Source organism: Sapajus apella, unplaced genomic scaffold, assembly GCF_009761245.1.
Source record: "Sapajus apella isolate SASKATOON/1434 unplaced genomic scaffold, GSC_monkey_1.0 scaffold58, whole genome shotgun sequence".
In the NCBI taxonomy this organism is placed as follows: Eukaryota; Metazoa; Chordata; class Mammalia; order Primates; family Cebidae; genus Sapajus; species Sapajus apella.
In genome coordinates this window covers 4,203,964-4,219,475 of record NW_022436998.1, presented here as the reverse complement: position 1 = coordinate 4,219,475, position 15,512 = coordinate 4,203,964, and the positions used below count along the sequence as shown (strand labels likewise).

Genomic DNA, 15,512 nt, shown 5'->3' with positions numbered 1-15,512 from the left:
TTCGTCTCCATTGCTTGTTAGGTCACTTCAGGTGAGTCTCAGATAGTTCCACTTTTCTTTCTGTTAAATAAAGGAATTAACTAATTTCTAAAAGTCTCTTAATTCCAGAGACTTTTTAATTCTATGTGTATAGTATCTGAAATTTATTGTCTTTGGGCTCTTTTATACTAATTAAAAAAAAATTCACTCTAAAGTATAGCACCTATGCACAAGATCCACTGTATGACAATCTTTGTGATGAATTTTTAGTTCAGCATGAAGGGTCAATATTAGAATGATTATAATTTCAGTGGAACAATTTAAATAAATTACAAGAATAAATAAGAATGATTGGTTTTGTAGAAATGTTGAACACTGGAAAAAGCTTCAGAAGCAAGTTATGATAGGCTATTCTGCAGTTATAAATTAGCCCCAGGTTTCAGTGTTTGAAAACTGTTAACATTTCTTATAGCAAATGGTAGTCTAACATTGGTTACGACTGGCTCTGTTTCACATAGTTACTCAAGAACCCAAGCTAAGATGCTGTAACGACTCAGCCTGGATGGTTGCCACAGTTGAAAAGACTGAAGAGCTAGAGTTTTGCCCCAGTCTTAAATGCACTGATACTTTCTGACCCAGAAATGACAGATGTAATTTCCACTTGTAGCCTATTAGAATTAATCAGATGGCTCTACCTAACTGTAAGAGAATGAGGAATTTAGTGAGCGTAAATGCTTCTGCTATGTTATATGAGTGAATTCTGGAAAGGTAAATGGCTATCATTCAGGTGAATTAAGGGGGAGATGAAAAACTCTTCCTCTACTGTGGAAGTGAAGTTACCGTTAGAATTAAAAAGTAGATGTTAAAGAAGTTAACTACTATATTCCCTTGAGCATTTGGAAGCTGAAACATAGTATAAAAAGATCTCAGAGAGCTGAGAATAAGCTCTGAGGCAGCTCTATAGCTTAATCTTGCACTTTAAATTATGTGTAAAGATTTTATGTCTAATTACAAAATATTGATTAATTAAATATGGACTATGAATTTTATAGAGTTATTTTGTGTAAGATGTGTTAATGGATAGATTCTGTGTTTTAGAAGATTGCTGTTACCTGTGCCTAAGGATCCCAAAGTGCTAAGCACTACTTATGAAAAAAAAAAATGCTGGTATACCTAATCACAGTGTTTAGAAAAAATAAACTCTAAAGGGTTGTCTTTTTACCCGAACCTGTAAAGTTGCGTCACATGAGAGGATAGCCTTCAGTGAATCAGCCTGTAAAGAATCACATGCATGCTATTTATTAAAAGTAACATTTATGGAGGTCACAAAAATAGTATTATTTAAATACATAGTTGAAATAGTAGTTAACATTAATGGGGGGTGTACAATGTGCAAGGAACAATGCTAATTATATGCATTATTTCTGTTAAATTTTACAATAACTCTGTAAGATAGGTACTGTTATTCCCATTTCCAAACTTATCAATTTGTAAGTGGTTAGATGATAAGGCCCTTGCAGTTAAGTCCTAGAAAAGGTGAGTTAAATTTATATACATTTTTATTATCTACGTATCATCAAGTTAAAGTCTCTTATAAATGTTTGTGATTTTTGCAATAAAATAATTTAAGTATAGGTAGTAGGAATTAAATAGTAATGTTAACTTTTCTGTTTTTAGGGTTTGGACAGAGGAGCCAAAGGCCAGATTTCCACTTTCAGCAGTTTTATTTCAGCTGTTAGCCCGAAGAAAGAAGCCGCTGAAAACAGAAGTTCACCTGCACATCTCGTTTTCCCTAACATCAAGAATGGTAAATTATTTTTAAATATATGTTGGCTGAAAGTATATTATTAAATTATTTAAAAAGTAGACATTAATTATTCAGCATTGTTCTGATAGGTCTAGTTAATACAACAAAAAGAAGCTGTATACATATTTACTGGAAACAGCAAAATCTTTATTTTTAGGTGATTGTTGCCTAGAGTAAGAGAATGAAATACAAAACTCGTGAATAATAAACAAATTTGATTAGAGAGGCTGCTACATTATAAAATAAATATACATATATATTTTATATGTCTATTATATAAATGTATGTATGCAAATATTTAGTAGATATTCCATATTTGAGCAGTTATCAATTAGAAGACTTTATGGAAAATAGATGAAATACTTAGAAATAAACCTAAAAGGAAATGTGTAAAATCTATATGGAGAAAGCTATAAAACTGTTATCTAAAGACCAAAAGGTAGTTTGAATGGAAAAGCTTACCATAAATATTATAGAGATGTAACATAAGTAAAAAGATAAATGGAAAGAATGTACATTATTTATAGTAGTGATATTTGAATCAATCTAATTAGATTAGTTAACTAAATTATGTTAGTCTATATTGCAAATACTGTGCTGCTATTAAGAATATGATATGTACGTAAAGTGACTAAGAGAAATGTTCACAATACATTGTAAAGTAAAAAAAGTAAGTTACATCATTATAGGTAGAATATGACTCCAGTGTTTTTAAGTGCAGCGAAACCTTTTGTACTTTGAGCATAGGAGGGTGCTCACTAATCTGTTCATAGTTTCCTCAGGGAGGTAGAATTGTATATATTATTAATGTTTCTTTATGTAGCTCTATACTGTTTTACCACAGGAAGTGGACATTACTTAAATACTTCTAAGTGCCCCTCACCTTGTAACAAGACAAACCTTCAAAGGTTTAAATGCCCCTCACATTCTAACCAAACAAAACAAACCTAGAAATATTTAAGGACATAGTTTCTGGTAAATTACCCATGTCCATAAGCTGCACGTGGTATAAATTATTCTTACACAGAGATTTTCTGTTTGATACTCTAAGCCAGTGCTAGACCTATTCTACATTCTTACAGGTTAGTGTTTATAATACTTCATTTTTGAACATTTTCTTTTGATGACTTCTTTATTTTATTTATTTGCATATACACGCACCCCTCCATCGTGCCAATATTGCCCCAAGGAGGCACCTTTGAGTTCACACTCTCATTTCTATCTACTCCATTCTTTCTGTACTAATATCTTGATCTCTGAAGTCAGTTTGCCAACTCATATGCCTACAAGTTTTTGAGTGGCTATATTGACTCTGAATATGGTCCACTTATTTGAGCTTCTACCTCATCTGTGTCTCAGATGTCTGCCTCCCTCTTATCTGTGCCAGTCTTGTGGAATCTGGACTTAGCCCCAACCTGAACTTGGGGTATTTGCATACATGAGTTTGACTCTAGGTGAATAGACCTTTTAGCAGACTTCCTTTATCTTATTAGAATTCCTGGTACTGAATTTTCCTAGCTGTTCTATCTGGATGCCACCTCAATTCAGGTGTGGCATGAAGTTCATTTGTTAGGGGCACTGTGGAAGTAATTCTTTTATTGAATAGAAAGTTAGACTACATCTTCCAAATGTAAGCATGTTTATAATTACTTGATCTCTTGGGAAGCCACTCTTACTTGCCAATAAGAGTGTTTTCTCAAAGATGCCTCATTCTTGGCAGTTATTACAGTTTTCCTCCCTCTTCTTTGGTAGCAGGACCTATGCTGGGTATACTCTAACTGATTGTTTCCCCTGTCTCATCTTCAAGTGGTATTAGGGAAACTGCAAAAACCCAGCATGGGTTCACCTAACAGCTGAGGAATGCCTTTGCTCCCTGTGGATCACATGACTAGGTATGCCTGTCAAATTGGCTGCCCTTTTAAAAAGATGTGAAAAGTGTAGGAATTTTACCTACTATAACAGCTGCTAGTGGTGATACATCTTCAGAGAAACAACCTGGATGGTAAGTGATAGAGGAGAGGAGGTTAGCACTACACCCTCTCTTACACTTTTGTATCTTTCTAAAATTATGATGCCCCTTTCACACTTGAAACATTTTTAAGCAGCACAGAATATCTTTAAAAGACATGAAGCAATTCTTCCCCAAATTTTTAAAAATATCATTGCAGTCTAGGTAGTTCAGAAAAGAGTAGCTATGAACTCTGACATTTACCTTAGGAGCAAGCCCATAGCCAGCTCAACCCATTTCATGAGTTTAGTAGAACCTTGATATGACATAGTGAATTCTGCAGTTTTTACTCACTTTGGATAAAAGCATCCTGTGATCTTTGTCACTCTAAAATAGCCAGGGAAGAACAAGTAGTCTTCAGCTGAAATAACGATGGGATCTGTGTGTGAGTCCAGTGATCTTCACAGATCAAGTACCACAGAGTTTCACAGTTTCTCTAAGAGCAACTTGAGGGGCAGCTGTTAGACGAAACCTGGCACAGGGCTTGCCATTTGGGGAAAGCAAAGGACTTGCCACGTTAGGATTCCTACCTTAGAAGAAGTATTATTTTCAAGGCCCAGATAACTCCATCTTCAGGTTTCCTTAGAGAATGGACTGACTTTAGACTAAATTTCTCAGATCTTTTCCTTGGTCAGAGTGGAAAACTTGGATTTGACTTTTCTTAGCTCTTCCTATGGGAAGAGTTATTTTTTCTTTTTTATATTAAACTCAACTTTTCATTGAATAGATAACACATTTTCAAAATGAAAATGAATTTTATTTTTATTGAATAGGTAACACATTTTCAAAAATGAAAAATGTAAAAATAAATGTTTCAGACATCTCACTGTCTTTTCTGTTGACTCTTGTATTCTTTCCTGTTGTTTTTTTTAGGCAAATGCAAACAAATATAAATAAATATTCTCATTTTCCACCTTTGGTAGGTAACTGCGTATACATCATCTAGAACCTTGCATTTTGTTCAGTTCATGTATTCTAGATATCTTTCTGTATCAGTACATGGAAAATTTTATTGTTTTTTACAAATATATTCCATCAGATGGAATATATTGGATGTACATTGTTACTGGAGTAAGTAAACTGGATTTATTTACTTAGATTCCTATTAAAAGAAATGAGTTGTGTTCATTATTTTGTTATTGTAAACAATGCCACAATGAATGACTATGCATATATCACTTTGTTCATCTGCAGGTGTATCTATAGGATATTTCTAGAAGTGGGGTTGTTAGGCCCAGGAGTAAAAGCATGTACAGTTCCTTCAGTTTGAATCCATCTGTTTGTTTTAAAGACCCAGCATGTGGTACATGTAGTCTATACTCAGTTAATAATTTATTGAATGAGGTAACGAATGAATGGAATGCACTTTTTCTGGGTTTCTGGCATGCCCTGTTGGAATATCAAACCGATCTCAAGGCTGTAATAAGTTCTGTAAGATATGTCCAGATTAAGACACCTATTTCATAAAAGAAAACTTTCTAGAGAGGAGACTTTCAAAAGTTTTTATAACTAGGCTCATAAAAGAACATTTCACTGATGCTTTTATTACAGTTTTACAAACACATACATCATTGAACTTAGTAAAAAGTACATCTCCAAAATCTAATGAATGTATTTGCTTTATTTGGCACTGATGGCTAAAGTCCTGTGAGTCAGACTTTTTTTTTCCATCTTTCTTCCTTTCTCTCTCCCACCTTCAATTTTATTTTTTGCCAAATGTTCAGAAAAGTCATCCTATAGACAATGATGTAAACACCCCTTGTTATGACTAATCCATTCTGGTCTTTCCTCTTTTCAGCTGCCTGCCACTATTGAAGTAGTCATAGGCAGTACCAAAGTACTAAACTGATACAGGGATCCTTCAAATTGTAACTCATTTATTATTACATGCCTAGACTCACACATTGTCAGTTAAGAAATGAGTCTTTGACTCCACTACTACCTATAACTGCCAGTGTGACCTTAAACAGATGACTTAGCCCTCTTGTTTTTTATCGTGACTGAACATTTGTAGAATGAGGAAATTGGGCATGTTGAGTCGTAAAGTGTCATTTACACCTAAGTTTTATGATTTAAATGGTTAATTTCCTAATATATTGATTTTGCTTGATGCTTGAATTTTTTTCTTTCTTTGGACGTCTTACAGTTTACTAGCTCCTACACCCATGTGAATTTAGTTTTTCATTTTTTTATTTGTTTTTATACATAGTATAAGGTTTGGCATTGTTCAACAGTCAGAATAACACAGGTTTTGTAGCTTTTCAGGATGGGTTTGAATTCTGGCTTCATAACATACAAACTGTACAATCCTAAAAAATCTGTTTAACCCCTCTGTGTTTATTTTCTCATTTGTAAAATTGGATAATAAAGAAGCTACCTTATGAAGTTGTAAAGATATGAATGAAAGCATTTAAAAATATTTAATACTATGTCTTAGGAAGTTCAATACATGTTATGACAATGTATATATATTGTGGAGGAAGGTATTATGATAGGGCAGGAACATTACTCTTATCTCAACTGATGGCACACATTTTAAGTCCAAAATGTGTTACACATGCAGAAGATGACAGTCAACATTTCTGTACATCTTAATAATAAAATTAAAACCCAAGAACTCAGCACTAAAGAGCACTACTGGTACTGTAAAAGCCCCAGGGAACCCACCCCAATCACATTGCCCCACCTTTCTGTCCAGAGGTTAACTATTGTTCCCATTTTTATAGTTCCCTCTGTGTTAATGAGTCCTGAGAAACAAAGGACACCTCTTGGGACATCTAGCAGAGCTGCAATTGAGACTATTAGAAGTCTTCTCAGAAAGAGCCCTCCAACTGTCAAGAGTACTATAGGTTTTAATCTGTGAGGTGAAGTGAATGTCTTCAGCTGTGTCAGCAGAGAAAGCATAGAGCAGGGACTTCATGACACCCCTGGCAAGCCAGGAATAAGAAGTAGGCTCACCTGTACATTCTATCTTTAGTTTTAAAAAAAAGAGTAAAAAGGCAGTCAGGGTCTTGGTGATGACAGGTGGCAACATTGCTAAATTTCAGGGCATTCATTCTAGTCTGTATGGAGTGCAGTTCTCACCCCAGGCCACTGTGATTCCTGTTCCTTTGACTCAGGTATCTCTCTACCTTTGTATGTCTCTCTGGAAGCTTGTTGAGCCATCTCTTGCCTTGGAGATTTTGAGTTGTGCCTTGGTGTGGGTTTGTATTCATCCCTTGTGCTGCTATATACTTGTCTAGAAGCTGTATGTCCTGAAATTCCAGAAAATTTTGTTGAATTATTTTTGTTGATGATTTTCTCTCCTCTGTTTTTTCTATTCTTTTCTTTCTGGATCTCCTATTATTCAGAAGCCAGACTTTCTGGACTCCTAATTTTCTTACATTTTTACTTGTATTTCCCTTCTCTTTTGCTTTATGATTTAGGGAATTTTCTCAAAACTTTCCTATTGAGTATTTTACTTCTGCTATAATGCCTTTAATTGTGAAGAATTTTTTCCCCTCTGAATCTTTCTTTTTAATGGTACCCTTTTATTTCATGGTTGTACTATCTTCTATTCCTCTCAGAAAGCTAGTGATAGGTTTAAAATTTTTTTCTTCTTCCTGCATGGTTTCTGATTCCTCCACGTTGCTTTTGTCTGTTTTGGTCTCTGTCCTCCATATTGGAGGCTTTCATCAGAAGTTTGGTACTCTTTGATTTTCTGCTCATGGTTAATAGTAGGGAACTAAAATGGATAATTGGAAGGTGAGGCATAAATAAGATTTGTTGACCATAGCTTTATTATGAGGTGATGTGAGTGACCTGTTGATTGGAGAACCGTGATGTCCGTATCTTCAGTTATTTCTTCTTAGCCTAATCAGATTCCCCATGAAAGTGTCTTCCAATCTTCTGTCGAAGGGAGGGGCAGGGTAAGTATTCTGTTTGTTGGAAGAAGGAGATTGGGAGTCTCTCTTGATTGGTCAATCAGTTAGTAATTAGTTGTTTACTGCCCCTATGTCTTGGTATAGTTCTTGTAACCTCATGTGTGTCTGACATTCGCTAGTCCAAAGCACCTCTGTTTTACCCTCTCCAAATGATAGGAATTTAAAGACTTCTGCTTCTGTAGGGATGGAGGAGGGATAGTTATGTAGTGGCAAGGGAGAGATCTAGGGAGCTTTTTCTTTAGTTTTTACTATAGTTCTAATTTTTGCCTCCCCCCTTATATTCCCAGTTCTGATTCTGTGCCCTTTAAGAATTCAGCAGTGTAAATCAAGTTACTTTTCATCTTTCCTTATTGGGGCTTGGTATTTAGCTGTTTCAGGTCTACTAAACCCATTTTCACTGACATCTCTGCCTTCGAGTTTTTTACCTTTGAGGCTCTGGCTGTTTCACCTGTTTTGTTTGTCTTTATATATTTATACCTTTGGAACAACAACAGAACCTTTTACCGTAGTTCCAGTGAAATTTCAGGAGGAATTAAATGTGCTCAGTCTGCCATCTTAACCCGAAAAGCCTGCATTTGTTTCTTTGTTTAACAGATAAGGAGTATGAGATTCTGAGAGATTATGTGATTTATGTTTATACGTGTTGAAGTATCTATTGAGTATAGTAATAAACCACCCCAAAACTTGGTGGCTTAAAATACCAGTAATGTTTATTTTATTCACAAATACATAATTTCTCTGGGAATCAATGGAAACAGCTCATCATTGTTCTCCTGAGCATTAATTAGCTGAGGGGGCTTGAATACTGAAAGCTGGACTCACCTGAAGGCTCGCTCACTCCTTTGCCTGCTGATTGATGCCGACTCTAGGCTTGGACCCTAGATGAAATACCTACATAAGGCCTTTTCAGGTGGCTCCTTGGCTTCCTCACAGCATGATGACTGAATTCCAAAGGCAAACATCCTGAAAGAGAGAGCCAAGCACAAATGTTACTGCCTTTTAGTAACATAGTCATCATGCAGCTTCACTTCTGCCACATTTGTTGATTAGCAAGGAGTCATTAAGGATGGCTCATATTCAAAGGGAGGAGAATTAGACTCCATCTTTTGTTGGGGGGAGTATAAAATAATTTATAAACATGTAGATCCAGAAAAAGAAGACAAATTTATTTGGTTGGTTGTTTATTTTTTTTAGTTTTGTTTTGTTTGCTTGTTTTAGAAATTTTCTTATACCATGTTCTAAGGCAGAAATTTATAATTAAAAATCAGTTTTCTATAATATAGACAATGTATACATTGTAAATTTCCATACATACTGAATTCCACTATTACAGGTCATTATATAGATTACACTATTAGAGAATTTTAAAACTTTTTGGTAGGTTTATAAGTCTTTTCCATTTAGTTCTTGAATAGTGTAGAGATGAAAGTAATCTTAAAAAATGGTTTTTAAACTTGTTTTTGTTTTTGATTGTGACAAAACACTTAAAAATACAATTTTTTAGAGCATAATTATAGTAAGCTGAGTTACTCTGAGTGAACCTATTCATTTGGCCCCATTCCCCTGAGGTGGCCCTTGAAGTTCTTTTTTGAAACCTTAGGAATGACTGACTTAAGCCATCCTCTTTTTTTTTTTCTTTTGTCCTTTAAGTTCTGGGATACATGTGCAGAACATGCTGGTTTTTTATATAGGTATTCACGTACCATGGTGGTTTACTACACCCGTCAACCCATCATCTACATTAGGTATTTCTTCTAATGCTATCTCTCTCCAAGCCCACCACCCCCTAACAGGCCCTGGTATGTGATATTCTCCTCCCTGTGTCCATGTGTTCTCATTGTTCAGCTCCCACTTATGGGTAAGAACATGCAGTGTTTGGTTTTCTGTTCCTGTATTAGTTTGCTGAGAATGATGGTTTCCAGCTTCATCCATGTCCCTGCAAACGACATGAACTCATCATCTTTTATGGCTACATAGTATTCCATGGTGTACATGTGTCACATTTTCTTTATCCAGCCTATCATTGTTGGACATTTGGGTTGGTTCCAAGTCTTTGCTATTGTGAACAGTGCTGCAATAAACATACGTGTGCATATGTCTTTATAGTAGAAAGATTTATAATCCTTTGGGTATATACCTTGTAATGGGATTGCTGGGTCAAATGGTATTTCTGGTTCTAGATCCTTGAGGAATTGCCACACTGTCTTCCACAATGGTCGAACTAATTTACACTCCCACCAACAGTGTAAAAGCATTTCTATTTCTCTACATCCTCTCCAGCATGTATTGTTTCCAGACTTTTTAGTGATTGCTATTCTAACTGGCATGAGATGGCATCTCAATGTGGTTTTGATTTACATTTCTATAATGACCAATGATGATGACCTTCTTTTCATGTTTTTTGACTGCATAAATGTCTTCTTTTCAGAAATGTCTGTTCATATCCTTTGCCCACTTTTTCATAGGGTTGTTTTTTTCTTGTAAATTTGTGTAAGTTCTTTTTAGGTTCTGGTCACTAGCCCTTTGTCAGATGGATAGATTACAAAATTTTTCCCCCATTCTTTAGGTTGCCTCTTCACTCTGATAATAGTTTCTTCTGCTGTGCAGAAGCTCTTTAGTTTAATTAGGTCTTATTTGACTATTTTGGCTTTTGTTGCCATTGCTTTTGGTGTTTTAGTCATGAAGTCTTTGCCCATGTCTATATCCTGAATGACATTGCCTAGGTTTTCTTCTAGGAATTTTATGGTTTTAAGTCCTACGTTTAAGTCTTTTATCCATCTTGAGTTAATTTTTGTGTAAGGTATAAGGAAGGGGTCCAGATATAGTTTTCTGCATATGGCTAGCCAGTTTGCCCAGTACCATTTGTTAAATAGAGAATCCTTTGCCCATTGCTTGTTTTTGTCAGGTTTGTTGAAGATCAGATGGTTGTAGATAGGTGGTGTTATTTCTGAGCCCTCTGTTCTCTTCCATTGGTCTATATATCCGTTTTGGTACCAGTACCATGCTGTTTTGGTTACTGTAGCGTTGTAGTATAATCAGAAGTCAGGTAGCATGATGCCTCCATCTTTGTTCTCTTTGCTTAGGATTGTCTTGACTATCTGGGCCACTTTTTGGTTCCATATGAGATTTAAAGTAGTTTTTTCTAAATTCTATGAAGTAGGTCAATGGTAGCTTGTTGGGGATAGCATTGAATCTGTAAATTACTTTGGGCAGTATGGCCATTTTCACAATATTGATTCTTCCCATCCGTGAGCATAGAATGTTTTTCCATTTGTTTGTGTCCTCTCTTATTTCCTTGGGTAGTGATTTGTAGTTCTCCTTAAAGAGGTTCTTCACATCCCTTGTAAGTAGTTGTATTCCCAGTTATTTTATTCTCTTGTAGCAATTGTGAATGGGAGTTAACTCATGTTTTGTCTCTCTATTATTGGTGTATAGGAATGCTTGTGATTTTTGCACATTAATTTTGTATCCTGAGACTTTGCTGAAGTTGCTTGTCATAAGCTTAAGGAGATTCTGGGCTGAGATGACAAAGTTTTCTAAATATACAATCATGTCATCTGTAAACAGAGACAATTTGACTTTTTTTCTTCCTATTCGAATACCCCTATTTCTTTCTCTTTCCTGATTGCCCTGGCCAGAACTTCCAATACTATGTTGAAATGGAGTGTTGAGAGAGGGCATCCTTGTCTTGTGCCGGTTTTCAAAGAGAATTTTTTCAGTTTTTGCCCATTTGGCTTTCGGTTTGTCATAAATAGCTCTTTTATTTTTAGATATGTTTCATCAGTACCTAGTTTGTTGAGATTTTCGACCTGAAGAAGTGTTGAATTTTATTGAAAGTCTCTTCTGCATCTATTGAGATAATCGTGGTTTTTGTCATTGGTTCTGTTTATGTGATGGATTACATTTATTGATTTGCGTATGTTGAACCAGCTTGGCATCCCAGGGATAAAGCCAACTTAATTGTGGTGGATAATCTTTTTGATGTGCTTGCCGGATTTGGTTGGCCAGTATTTTACTGAGGATTTTTGCATCAATGTTCATCAGGGATATTGGCCTGAAATTTTTCTTTGTTGTGTCTTTGCCAGGTTCTGGTATCAGGATGATGCTGGCCTTGTAAAATGAGTTAGAGTGGAGTTCCCCTTTCTTTTTTTTATCATTACTGTTTCAGAAGAAATGGTACCAGTTCCTCTTTGTACCTCTGGTAGAATTTGGTGAGGGATCTGTCTGGTCCTGGGCTTTTTTTGTTTGTTAGGCTATTAATTACTGCTTCAATTTCAGAACTTGTTATTGGTCTATTCAGGGATTCAGCTTCTTCCTGGTTTAGTCTTGGGAGGGTGTAAGTATCCAGGAATGTGTCCATTTCTTCTAGATTTTCTAGTTTATTTGCATAAAGATGTTTACAGTGTGTTGTGATGGTAGTTAGTGTTTCTGTGGGATCAGTGGTGATATCCCCTTTATCATTTTGTATTGTGTCTATTTGATTCTTCTCTCTTTTCTTCTGTATTAGTCTGACTAGTGGTCTAACTATTTTGTTAATGTTTTCAAAAAGCAGCTCCTGATTTCATTGATTTTTTTTGAAGGGATTTTTGTGTCTCTGTCTCCTTCAGTTTTGCTCTGATCTTAGTCATTTCTTGTCTTCTGCTAGCTTTTGAATTCGTTTGCTCTTGCTTCTCTAGTTCGTTTACTTGTGATGTTAGGGTATTGATTTTAGATCTTTCTTGTTTTCTCCTCTGGGCAATTAGTGCTGTAAATTTGCCTCTCAACACTGCTTTAGCTGTGACCCCGAGATTCTGGTACATTGTGTTTGTTCTCATTAGTTTCAAAGAACTTATTTATTTCTGCCTTAATTTTGTTATTTACCCAGCAGTCATTCAGGAGCAGGTTGTTCAGTTTCCATGTAGTTTTGCGATTTTGAGTGAGTTTTTTAATCCTGAGTTCTCATTTGATTGCACTGTGGTCTGAGAGACTGTTTGTTATGATTGCCATTATTTTGCATATGCTGAGGAGTGTTTTACTTCCAATTCTGTGGTCAATTTTAGAATAAGTGTTATATGGTGCTGAGAAGAATGGGTATTCTGTGGATTTGGAGTGGAGAGTTCTGTAGATATCTGTTAGGTATGCTTGGTCCAGAGCTGAGTTCAAGTCCTGAATATCCTTGTTAATTTTTTGTCTCATTGATCTGTCTAATACAGACAGTGGGGTGTTAAAGTCTTCCACTATTATTATATGGGAGTCTAAGTCTCTTTGTAGGTCTCTAATAACTTGCTTTAAGAATCTGTATGCTCCTGTATTGGGTGGATATATATTTAGGATAGTTATCGCTTCTTGTTGAATTGATGCCTTTGCCATTGTGTAATGCCCTCCTTTGTCTTTGTTTTTGGTCTTTGTTGGTTTAAAGTCTGTTTTATTAGAGTCTGGAATTGCAACTCTTGCTTTTTTTTTTTTTTTTTTTTTTTGCTTTCCATTTGTTTGGTAAATATTCCTCCATCCCTCTATTTTGAGCCTAGTCTTTGCATGTAAGATGGGTCACCTGAATACAGCACACCCATGGGTCTGAACTCTTTATCCAATTTGCCAGTCTATGTCTTTTAATTGGGGCATTTAGCTGGTTTGCAGCCGGTTAATATTGTTGTGTGTGAATTTGATACTGTCATTATGATGCTAGCTAGTTATTTTGCCCATTGGTTGATGCAGTTTCTCCACAGTGTCAGTGTTCTTTACAATCTGGTGTATTTTTGCAGTGGCTGCTGCCGGTTTTTCCTTTCCATATTTAGTGCTTCCTTCAGGTGCTCTTGTAAGACAGGCCTGATGGTGACAGTCTCTCAGCATTTGCTTGTCTGTAATGGATTTTATTTCTCCTTCACTTATTAAGCTTAATTTGGCTGGACATGAAATTCTGGGTTGAAATTTTGTTTCTTTAAGAATGTTAAATATTGGCCCCCACTGTCTTCTGGCTTGTAGGTTTCTGCAGAGAGATCTGCTGTTAGTCTGATGGGCTTCCCTTCGTGGATAACTCAACCTTTCTCTCTGGCTGCCCTTAACATTTTTTCCTTCATTTCAACCTTGGTGAATCTGACAATTATGTGTCTTGGCACTAGTCTTCTCAGGGAGTATCTTTGTGGCGTTCTCTGTATTTCCTGAATTTGAATGTTGGCCTGTCTTGCCAAATTGGGGAAGTTCTCCTGGATAATATGAAGAGTATTTTCCAACTTGATTCCGTTCTTCTCGTCACTTTCAGGTACACCAATCAAACATATGTTTGGTCTTTCACATAGTCCCATATTTCTTGGAGGCCTTGTTCATTACTTTTCATTCGTTTTTCTCTAATCTTGTTTTTATGCTTTATTTTATTAAGTTGATCTTCAGTCTCTGATATCCTTTCTTTGCCTTCATTGATTCGGCTATTGATACTTGTGTATGCTTCATGAAGTGCTCGTGCTCTGTTTTTTAACTCCATCAGGTCTTTTATGTTCTTCTCTAAACCGGTTTATTCTAGTTAGCAATTCCTCTAACCTTTTTTCAAGGTTCTTAGCTTCCTTGCATTGGGTTAGAACATGCTCCTTTAGCTCAGAAGAGTTTGTTATTACCCACCTTCTGAAGCCTACTTCTGTCAATTTATCAAACTCATTCTCCATCCAGTTTTGTTCCCTTGCTGGCAAGGAGTTGTCTTGCTGGTGAGGAGTTGTGACTCTTTGGAGGAGAAGAGGTGTTCTGGTTTTTAGAATTTTCAGCCTTTTTGCGCTGGTTTTTCCTCATCTTCGTGGATATATCTACCTTTGGTCTTTGATGTTGGTGACCTTCAGATGGGGTTTTTGTGTGGACATCCTTTTTATTGATGTTGATGCTACTATTCCTTTCTGTTTGTTAGTTTCTTTCTAACAGTGAGGCTTCTCTACTGCAGGTCTGCTGGAGTTTGCTGGAGGTTCACTCCAGACCCTGTTTGCATCGGTATCAGCAGCAGAGGCTGTGGAACAGCAAAGATTCCTGCCTGTTCCTTCCTCTCAAAGCTTCAGAGAGGCACCCGCCAGATGCCATCCCAAGGTCTCCTGTATGTGGAGTCTGTCGACCCCTGCTGGGAGGTGTCTCCCAGTCAGAAGGCACAGAGTTCAGGGACCCACCTGAGGAGGCAGTCTGTCCCTTATCAGAGCTCAAACACTGTGCTGGGAGATCCACTGCTGTCTTCAGAGCTGGCAGGCGGTAACATTTAAGTCTGCTGAAACCTCCCACAGCTGCCCTTTCCCTCAGGTGCTCTGTACCAGGGAGATGAGAGTTTTATCTATAAGCCCCTGATTGGGCTACTGCCTTTCTTTCAAAGATGCATGCCCAGAGAGGAAGAATCTAGAGAGGCAGTCTGGCTACAGCTGGCTTTGCCTAGCTGAGGTTGGCTCCACCCAGTTTGAACTTCCTGGAGGCTTTGTTTACACTGTTAGGCAAAAATCGCCTACTTAAGACTCAGTAATGGTGGACGCCCCTCCTCCAACCAAGCTTGAGCATCCCAGGTCAACTTCAGACTGCTGTGTTGGCAGCAAGCATTTCAAGCCACTAGATCTTAGCTTGTTGAGCTCTGTGGGGGTGGGATCTGCTCACCAGACCACTTTGCTCTCTGTCTTTAGCCCCCTTTCCAGGAGAGTGAACAGTTCTGTCTCACTGGCATTCCAGGTGCCACTGAGGTATGAAAATAAAATTAAAAAAAAAACTCCTGCAGCTAGCTCAGTTTCTGCCCAAATGGCCACCCAGTTTTGTGCTTGAAACCCAGGGCCCTGGTGGCGTAGGCACCCGAGGGAATCTCCTGGTC

At 36.9% G+C, this 15,512-nt stretch overlaps 1 protein-coding gene across 4 annotated transcripts in view; it reads left to right on the top strand.

Moving 5' to 3' along the window:
* HECTD2 (HECT domain E3 ubiquitin protein ligase 2) overlaps window positions 1–15,512 on the top strand; it is a 92,321-nt gene that overhangs the window by 13,133 nt on the left and 63,676 nt on the right. For all 4 annotated transcript variants that reach the window (XM_032245553.1, XM_032245554.1, XM_032245555.1 and 1 more), the window contains exon 2: window positions 1,657–1,786. In XM_032245553.1, coding sequence (XP_032101444.1) covers window positions 1,657–1,786 — 130 coding nt within the window. The remainder of the gene's footprint in view (window positions 1–1,656; window positions 1,787–15,512) is intronic.